Raw genomic sequence first — 9,691 nt, forward strand, 5'->3', positions numbered from 1 at the left:
CGTTCTTAAAGCGTGTAAACCGGTAATATAATAACTGACCAAACTAATAGAGAGACACGCATCATTCGAGCGTTATTATGGTCTATAAGAGTGTAATACTGATTAATTGGAACATATTTCTGCAGGCGACTCATATTTACGCACTTACGAACTATGAAAGAAAGTATTTTAAACAAGAAATAATTTCTTTAAATCCATACTTATCCCAGATGACGTTTAAATAATCACGTCATTAGTGTTTGGTATTACAAATGAACTTGTGGAGATATTCTTTGAAAAAATAATATTAATCTAGAAGTATAGGCTACCCTGCATGGAAGTTTATATAATATGCAGTGATAAAACCCAATTATAATGGCTAATGGGATTATTAACTACGTTACACTAAAAACTTAAATGTAATATTAGATATAACTGATGAGCAGCGCAGAATACAAACAGTGACATCTGCTGTATAATCGGAGGAACTGGGCATTTAGAACAATCTGCTAAATTTATCTGCAGCCATTTGCATGACATTTCAGTAAAGTTTATTTAGTTACATGAAAGTAAATACTTGATATTTAACCAAATAATCCAATGGATGATCTCTTGGCAAACAAATACCATAATAAATGGAGCATTTTGAAAATCCATGTAACGCAAATGGGCCTTGATAATTTACCATCCAACCAGAGTGCGGCTAAAAACATCACAAACATAGACCGTAAACAATAAATGACTGAAATGGAAAGTGTTGACGCCTCATTTTTGTTAAAGGTAGCATACTAAAATCTAAATATACTGAAGATGAAAAGTGATGACATTAAACATTTCCTTAAATCCCACCATGATTTTGAAGTCAACCAGACTTAAACTCTCATCACGTTCTAGTACACAGGTACATATACACAAACAAAATTCCCAGGTTATGGAATTGTGTATGAAAGATGTAAATGTTAAAGTTACTGGGATTTCAAGGGGAAATACAGTGCAGCACCAGGCTGTAAAGCAATATACTTTATAAGGCTTTGATGTACAGTGCTAATCCCACCATATATCAGACCTTTCAAAGCAGCACATTGTCTCTTTTCCCTCCTGACACACATATATTCAAAGACATCTGAGAGGACGAGGTTGTGTGGTGCACTATTCCTTGAATTCCAAGAACTGTTGAAGCCTTTTTCTATGTTCTGATGAAATATTCACAGCACTGTAAACAAAGAAAATAAACAATAAGATTGAGCGTAAAAATGCCCCACTGCACTGTAAAAAAGGAAGATACAGCTTTTTATTAAATACAGCAGGTTCAAGTCTATCCCGTTTACGTTTCGCAACAATATTACTACAAAGAATGATGCGACTTACTTCAAGTGCTCTCCAAAAGTGGTAGTTATCTTGTAGATGGCCGTCTTTAGCGCAGCCCTAAGTGCAAACCTTAGAGTTTTGTAAGTGGAATCACCCATACTGCAGATTGTCCTTGCAGGTTTGCTGGAAGCATGTGGCAGTTTGAAGTGTCTGTCAACAGCCTACAATTAATAAGTAAGATTAACCAAATGAATCAGACTGTCCCCATTTGAATTCATGGGCTCATCACTTTTAACACTTGAATGTCCAAAAATGACTTGTTTTTACCTCTAACAAGACTACTAAGCAGCTAAGAATACTAGGTAATGTAGTCTGCACCACTCCAAACTGATCCTCGGAGAAAGAGGCCGCCACCAGATGAGATAGTCCTAACAAATAGAAATAACAAGAGACTAAATAAATCATTCAAACAAATAAGCATGCAAGATGGCATCTCTTAAAAATTAATAACAACTTTCTGACCTTGGAGAGCCCAGATATGAGCCTGGCTGTCAGCAAACAGAGCTTGGCTAGAGGCTTCTGGAAGCTGTTCAATAGAAGAAACTTTTTAATATGGAAGAAGCATGATTAAGATACCTATTCATATTAGGTACAAAGCATAAAGAAGAAAAGTAATGTCATTATATGGAGTCTGAAATAAATTTCATACGTGCTTTGATGCATGCAAGAAGGTATATATAAACACACACAGTGTATAAACGGATTCAAATGATTTGGAAGCCGTTCATTTGACAATCTCAGTGAGAGAAACAACACTGGACTTGACTAAACCCCAACATACAGACCCAGTTTATCTACAGTTGCTCGAATAATGGTATTATAATGGATGGATAAGGATTAAACTGATTTTGTCCAAAGTAAAACTTTTAAAGCATAAACTAATATGCCAGGCTTTTATTTAAAACTGTGTGTAAACTGGGTCACTATAATCTAACACTACTACTGACCTACAGAACTAGAAGGACAGGGGAGACTAATGGTGTTAGTGTTAATTTAAACATGGGCAGAATCTAGACACATGCATTAATGATTCCAGCAACTAAAAATCTGTTGTGGGGGACATGCAACATGCCATTGCAGACAGATCCTCCATTCAAATAATGCATGCTTAACCTTACCTTGTTAAATAAATACACTATCAGCACCCGCTTTGCCAAAAAGCTTTTAACCTGTGCAGAACAATTGAGAGTATGACAGGAACATGAGTTAACAGGTGTCTCTAGGCCATGTCACGGTATCACACTGTAACGTGAACTGGCTTCTTTTTTTTTCCCAGCAACGGAACCGGACACTCAAAAGGAACTGAAATGACAAGCTATGGATCCACACACTTGGAAACCAAGAAAATCCTATGAAATAATAAAGGCTTGATTTACAGGTCAGTTGGAATTAGATTAAGATTTTACCTGCTCTCTCCTGTTCTGCATCCACTGGGTCAGGAAGCTGGGCTTCTGATTGGCTGCAGGAGGACTAGGAACAGTGGCTAGGGAGACCAGAGGACTGCCATTGGTTTGTGACTCTAAAATGAAAAAGAAATTAGCTAGGTTATATCACAGTAATATAGAGAATTATTGTCCACAAGTGTGTCGATTTGTTTTTGGCTTCTCAAAACGATTTACAAACAAACACTGTCCACAGAACCACATGAACTCCTCCAATAACATGACACTTAAAAATACATAATACAATACATTTTAAATCGTATAATAAAATTGTATTGAGATAGTTTTAGTTAATAGTCACCTGTGGAGGCACTCCAAAGTTTGGGGCCCCTCCTCATGACGTGGGGGCTTTGTACAGTACCAAACCAGGGAGACTGGGGTTCCTGTTGGCCAACCAGACGTCGAATAGCAGGAGAAGAGAAAGGGCTGTCCACGTCTGGGGTGAAAGGAGATGTCAGAGCGCTGTGCGCACCCCCCACAGATGACTTGAAGACTGAACCAGGGGTCCTTAGCGGGACACTGAGTCGAGGAGTCCCACAAATGTCCTCTGTTCCTGACATCACTACAGATGAAAGGAAAAAATAGAAATCACCCTCTCTGGAGCAGTTTGATTCCTCTAACACAGGGGTCGGCAAGTAACTTTGGCCGCGGGCCAATATTTTTTTTATCCAGTAGATGGCGGGCCAGCTACATGGAATAAGCCTATTCGTTCCGGTGAAATCATAAAATATAATGCACACAAATGTGTCCCCACGTCAGCTCTTATTCAAAAGTTAATAACGCGCTCAACATTAAATAAGGATTTCCCACTTTCATCTCTATCTGCAGACTGAGCTCGTGCGTCATCCTCGCGCCATGTTATTCAGCCAATAAAGCGTAGACCTATGCATTTCATAGAAACTTGTGTCTAGTAGGCTACTATATAAATTACAAAGGTTTAATTGGCATCTTTATTTCAAACGACCCGACCGACCGCGACCCGAATATCATTAAAAATATTTTTGGATGACTCGTAACCGCGGGTGACCGCAGGCACTCGCTCATTTTGGATCAACCCGCGCATCACTGATACACGGGGCCTATTTGTAAACCGTTATAGTAAAAAAAAAAAAAAACTGACTTCCAAAATAATCCGGCGGGCCAGAAAATATTGCTGGAGGGCCAGTTTTGGCCCGCGGGCCGCCTGTTGCCGACCCCTGCTCTAACATGTCACAAGGGCAGTGCTGGACTCACTGGTCATTTTTGCCCTTGTTGGATTTTATCCAAGTGGCCTTACCTGAGCTGCTTGAAGAGGCAGATCTGGTGTCACTGCTGGCAGATTGAGATTTGACTCGACCATTAGAGGCAACCGCATCCTGATGAGCCACCAGTCTTTGTGTCAGCTCACTCAGCAAAGACAGGCATTCCTTACTGATGGCATTCCAGTTATGAGGGTGACCACCTTCATGTACAGGTTACATTAGTTTACCAGTGATCAAGGAATAAGTTTAGAGTTCTTTCAAAGTTTTTAGTTTGTACCTGGCTGACTCAGACTGAAAACTTCCAGTCTACGTGAGGGAGAGTGTTGCGATAACAAAGCCAGGTCTTGCAGAGCCAAAAACTGTGAAACAGACAGTAAATTAGTTAAGGATCTATCAAATCTGCAAACAAGCCTCAATAATGACATTCAGGAATCGTTTTGACCATGACTTTTCCAATTGGTAACGAATATGACAAAAATATATATTCAACAGACAATTATAGTTTGCATAAATTAATTACATTCACTATAGAAATTCCCAAAACGTAATGGGAATTTCATGAGCCTAGAAATCACGATTTGAAAATGCCCTGACCCTGCAAACTGAGTTTTTCTGAAAATGAAGGAAAAAAAAAAAAACTGACCTTCATGACTGAAGTGTTCTTCTCAGCCAAAACTTTGGGCAGACACTGCTCTGCATCCTCAGTAAATGTGGACTGCACTGGAAAACTGTAGGCCTGAAGATGCACAAGCAAGAAAGAATCATTTTAAAAACAGGTACTAGTGTAATGCCAATTGCTTTGATATAATATCCAAGAATCAAACTTTTGTACCTCTATGACATAAATCCTGAAGAGAAGCACAGTGAGGTACCAGGTTAGGTACAGGAAAGTGCCACTGATCGTCAGGTGGTAGAGGAGGGAGAAGTCTAGAAGTCCAGTCAATGAATCTAGTGGTTGGAGAGAACTAAAGTAGCAAAAGGGATATAAAAATTCATGAATATAGGTTGATTTTACTGTGTATATATCATATTAGTAAACATTAAATATTGTGTACTGTATTCATATTTAATTAAACATTAAATACTGTGGTTCCAAATCTGACCTGTCTATCTGTAGATTAAGTGTGCTGGCGATCCAGGTCTTAGGAACATAACCTAAAGTTGTTAAAACAACGTTTAAAGAAAATCTAACAGGAAAATATATGCATTTTAGAGTATGCATCTCTGATCATCAATGTAACTTACCAAAAAAGAAGTAGAGAGCAGCAAAATTCCTGGCTGAATATAAGGATTGAATAACACTGCACTTCACCACCGCTGGTAGACAGCCCTTGAACCGTGGATATTTGTATTGCTTCACCACGAATGTGGGAGAGACAAAAGAGTTTAGCATTGATAACTTGTTATTTAATGCATTAATGATTCAGCTAATTCTTATTCAATCCTTTTTAAGACTTTTGCAAACTATCAATTCGTTAATGAATATGAGACAATAGAAATAGTGGTGGACTGATATATATTCAAGGCTGATATATTGGCTAACATTTGCTATTTATTAATCGGCCGTTTGGCCGAAAAGCGGCAAAAACGGGACTTTTATTTGGACAGTGTTCTGAACCTAGCGCCCTTCTCACAGACAGAACTGTCAAACAACAACTGTAAATTAAGATTCATTAATCTTTGTCTCATAACTGAAAGCCAAATTACAAGTATTTGAATGTCTAATAAATCATTGGATTACAGAATCAAAAAAATTCTATCTAAAGTAAAAAAAAATAATTATATTGATTCATTTGCAAAATATTTATTTATTTCTAAATATTTTACTAAATATTATATAAACTAAATATCAATTTAACGGCAGCAATTGTTATGCATGCGTTAATTACAATCTATAAATTAAATAGTCTGATATATATCATATTGGCATAGGCCATTAAAAAAAAAAAATCCATATCAGTCGACCACTATGCAGGACATTTAGCAACTGATCTGAATAGACAAATACTTACTTGTATGGGTTGAAAGGACACATAGTACATATTTTTAACCACTCCCAAAAAACTATGACTGTATCCCATGAAGGCCCCGGCCAGGAGAAGAAAGAGATGATACTCATTCAGACAGGTCACGAATTCACCACTAGAAAAGCCCACATAAAATAAAGGACAGTCATTCCAGTTATTGGTAGAAATTGAACAGAACCACTTGTCACTAAAAACCAAGCGCAGACAGAGAATGCATTTAATTTGCAATGTAGAGGTGCACTTGGCCTATATTAGGGTAAGAATGACCTCCGGTAATTTTGAGATAAGATTACACAGTGTTAATTAAAACAACTCAAGATATCTGTATGCGTGTCAATCTCTTCGTCTGGGGACGAAAGAACCGCAGCGCCTAGAATACAATTATTGAAACATGATCCTCTGAGCATGTCGACGGATCAGTGAATGTGGGACGAACAGAATCCGGTCATAACAGACCTCTCACTTTGCCGGCAGGGAGTTCCTAGAGTGCTGTAACGTCCACCGATGGTAACAGAAGCACACCACATTACCAGCATGCCCATGGTGCAGTAGACCAAAGAATGGACACACTGTCGCGGGTGGAGCACTGTCCCCAGAAGAGCCATACGTGAACACCGAATGGAAGGAACCACTTGAGAAACACAAAGAGTGAAATAAAAAATCAGCATCACGTGTTATTCAATACAAAAATTACAAATGAAATCATTTTGCACATGAAAGACAAATCTATTTAGTCAATTTACTCACAAGTGTAGAACTCCAGGTTGAAAAAGCCAATCATCAGAACCACTCCACACAGCACGACAAGAGTAAAGATCATGGTTGAGGCCGTAAGAAGACTTGTGCATTCTGAAAGCAATGTTTGAGATGCTGACTAAAGGGCAATTTAGATATATTAACCATATAAAAACAAAAAGTTCCAATTCCTCACTACATCATACTATATGGGCCATTAAAGCCTGTTGGATCAAATATGATACAAAACAAAACATACATTTAACTTAAAATAAAAATCTATAATTTATTTCACGTCACTCAGGCTTTACGAGGTTTGCAGATTGAGAATGATGTTCCTTGAGGTCAGAACTACTGCTTATATAAATAATGAATTCACACTCCAGCACTTCTCGGTATCAGTAACTTCTTGTAATTATGCTGTTTGTAAAATGACCTTTTCTTGCTCTTTTCCTCACCTGAAATCCATTGGATGGGGTGAAACACGCTGAATCTACTCAAGAGCACAAAGATTGCAGTTGTCACTGGCAAGAGAAGCACTGACCATGCAATACTCGCCATCGCCCTCCATATTACAACCTGAAAATAAAGATGAGAATTTGGTTTTGTACAGGTACCTTCTTAAACACAATATTTTTACGATTATACTTTTAAAAGTTAACTCTAATTCATTACAAACAACTAATAAAATGTAATAATCTATCATTTTATCAGAAACAGACACGAGCACACAAAACTACCAACCAAAGTTGATTGGTTACCGTTCAGTTCTTTAAATACGGTTTATATTTAACCAGTCCTTACCTTTTTTATAAACCAACAGTTCTGTTTCAGCGAAAACATTTTTTCATGCTTGTTTCAGTTCTGCATCACTTGAGTAAAATCCATATCAACATGGCAAAAGTGAGGATAGAACCATAGAACCCGCGCCACACATTCGAAGGACCTCATAAAGACCGCTGCGAGTGCGTCCGACTTACTGCCTGAGTACAATCTCACTTAAAGCGATAGATCACCCAAAAATTAAATTTGTGTCATTATTTACTCACCCCTCATGTAGTTCCACACCTGTATGACTTACGTTATTCTATGGAACATAAAAGAAAATATTCTGATAAATGTCTGAGAATTGCCTTCATATTCCATTAATGGAAGTCAATGGTAACAAAAACTGTTTGGTAATCAACATTTTTCAAAATAACTTATTTTTGTATCCACAGAGAAAGAAATCAGGTTTGGAACAACATGAGGGCGAATAAATTATGGCATTTTGTGTAGATTTTCCCTTTAAACAATGTAATCTGCGCAAATTAATTATAGCCATTCTTTTACTTGATTTTAAAATATAGTGGAGCAATGAGCATATTTGTATAATTATAAATTAATTACATATAGATTAATGACTTCTACGATCAATTAGCTAGCATACATTATCATAATTAAATAGAAGAAAGCTGGATAAAAATGAATACAGTTTATATTTAATGTTAAACAGTAATTCATTATACACAATGTTGTGAGCATTACATCAAACAGCAGTCTAAAAAATATATAATAATGAACCAACACAAGAAATAACTCTGGTAATTACACAGTCTTCAAATTCAATGTTATTTCTTTAAATAAATAAAAAAATTAAACAACATGTGTTTTATGGTATTTAGAGGAGCCTAATGATGCGAAGACAGACAAAACAAATGTTCCATGGAATAATAACGGTCAGTTGTGAATTCCTTTCGCTTCATTCTGAATTAACGCGTTTTTCTCTCGATGAGAGCCGTTTGCTAACGTGATGCTGCGTCTCTCCAGATTAGTTCTGCTTTTGTCGATCTCTCGGCGGGTCTTGGTCTCAAACGCATTAGTGGGTAATATCTGGGTTGAACTGATGGACATCTCCGTTTGGATGCCTTTATGCACCACCGGTTTTAGTCCGGGTCTCTGCGGTATCGCGGGCAGGGACAGCTGTTCCCGCTGAGCCTTCTTGTCCTCCCAGAGCTTCAGAAGACGCCGCTGGTTGTTTGTCATGTCCTTCAGGTTCTGTTGCAGGGAATGGACCTGGTCCTCCAGTAGAGTTTTTGAGGTGACAGTGTTCGCCAGTTCAGATGTTAGTTCATCAATGGTCAAACTTAACTTTCCCGCTTTTTCAACAAGTGAACTGCACTCGCGCTCCTTCTCGTGCAGGTCGTTGATTATATCCTTGGTGGTTTTACCGTGAAATTTGGGACTGGCCTCTAAACCAATTTCAGCCCTCAGAATCTTCACTTGTTTTCGCAACTCCTTGTTGTCCATAACCAATTGCTTGAGTTTTTGTTTGAGAGCTTCAGTTGATCTCATTCGAGACTCATATTGTCTCATTTTCTCCCTCATCATATTCTCGCGGTGCAAAGCATCGTCTCTTTCCTTACGGCACTTTTCCAGAAGCTTTGAAGTTTCGTATTTGGACACCTTTTCCGCTTTCCCGGCCATCATTCATTTGCAGTCTTAAATGCAAAATTGAAAAGGCATGTTCCTTGATACAGGTCGTCAGGTCAAAATCTCTTTAAATAGGGTTTCCATTTGCAGCAGGTCATTAAAATAACAATGTCAGCAGATACCTGTGAATTCAGAAATAAAGCCTCCTTATTTTTAATCCACTGTGTAAAGGGAAACAGTGACTTGTGAAGCTGACATTCCTCCACAAAGGTTATAGGTTTGGGAGGCAGCTTCGGTGTAACTCTAAGCTAAGGCTAGAATGACCATTAATTAGGACACACACACCAGACATTGGCACCGTTTCAAGTGACACAAATTTTCTATTTTGTTAATTTGGAAAATGTAGCTCGGCCATTTCATAATGTCTGTGCCAACTTAATATATATATATATATATATATATATATATATATATATATATATATATA

The 9,691-nt window shown here is 37.8% G+C and overlaps 2 protein-coding genes across 3 annotated transcripts; both read right to left on the bottom strand.

The window, feature by feature from the left end:
• Nucleotides 1-507: 507 nt before the first annotated feature.
• On the bottom strand, nucleotides 508-7,817 carry ndc1 (NDC1 transmembrane nucleoporin). 2 transcript variants are annotated; one of them, XM_079613259.1, is made up of 18 exons: nucleotides 7,597-7,817; nucleotides 7,251-7,371; nucleotides 6,805-6,906; nucleotides 6,514-6,688; nucleotides 6,043-6,172; nucleotides 5,276-5,384; nucleotides 5,134-5,185; nucleotides 4,863-4,995; nucleotides 4,674-4,766; nucleotides 4,308-4,389; nucleotides 4,066-4,230; nucleotides 3,091-3,351; nucleotides 2,754-2,866; nucleotides 2,466-2,516; nucleotides 1,810-1,873; nucleotides 1,615-1,715; nucleotides 1,348-1,508; nucleotides 508-1,192 (listed from the first exon to the last, which is right to left on the bottom strand). In XM_079613259.1, the coding sequence occupies exons 1-18, from the start codon at nucleotides 7,633-7,635 to the stop codon at nucleotides 1,129-1,131; spliced, it is 2,016 nt and encodes a 671-aa protein (XP_079469385.1). In that variant the 5' UTR covers nucleotides 7,636-7,817; the 3' UTR covers nucleotides 508-1,128. The 2 variants fall into 2 exon arrangements, with proteins under 2 accessions (XP_079469385.1, XP_079469386.1); XM_079613260.1 differs by lacking the exon at nucleotides 2,466-2,516 and having other exon boundaries at nucleotides 7,597-7,765.
• A 562-nt stretch (nucleotides 7,818-8,379) lies between these two features.
• Nucleotides 8,380-9,429, bottom strand: LOC306999151 (uncharacterized protein). The gene has a single exon (XM_079613631.1). The coding sequence runs from the start codon at nucleotides 9,259-9,261 to the stop codon at nucleotides 8,512-8,514; it is 750 nt and encodes a 249-aa protein (XP_079469757.1). The 5' UTR covers nucleotides 9,262-9,429; the 3' UTR covers nucleotides 8,380-8,511.
• Nucleotides 9,430-9,691: the final 262 nt, after the last annotated feature.

This window comes from Phoxinus phoxinus, assembly GCF_949152265.1.
Source record: "Phoxinus phoxinus genome assembly, chromosome: 5".
Classification (NCBI taxonomy): Eukaryota; Metazoa; Chordata; class Actinopteri; order Cypriniformes; family Leuciscidae; genus Phoxinus; species Phoxinus phoxinus.

Excerpts from the sequence above, each read along its gene's own strand:
- ndc1 (XM_079613259.1), bottom strand. The coding sequence starts at position 7,635 with ATGTTTTCGCTGAAACAGAACTGTTGGTTTATAAAAAAG. Across the intron at positions 4,767-4,862 it reads TCAGGATTTATGTCATAGAG|GCCTACAGTTTTCCAGTGCA; the intron begins GTACAAAAGTTT and ends GTGCATCTTCAG. Across the intron at positions 1,193-1,347 it reads ACTTTTGGAGAGCACTTGAA|TGCTGTGAATATTTCATCAG; the intron begins GTAAGTCGCATC and ends CTTTGTTTACAG.
- LOC306999151 (XM_079613631.1), bottom strand. The coding sequence starts at position 9,261 with ATGATGGCCGGGAAAGCGGAAAAGGTGTCCAAATACGAAACTTCAAAG.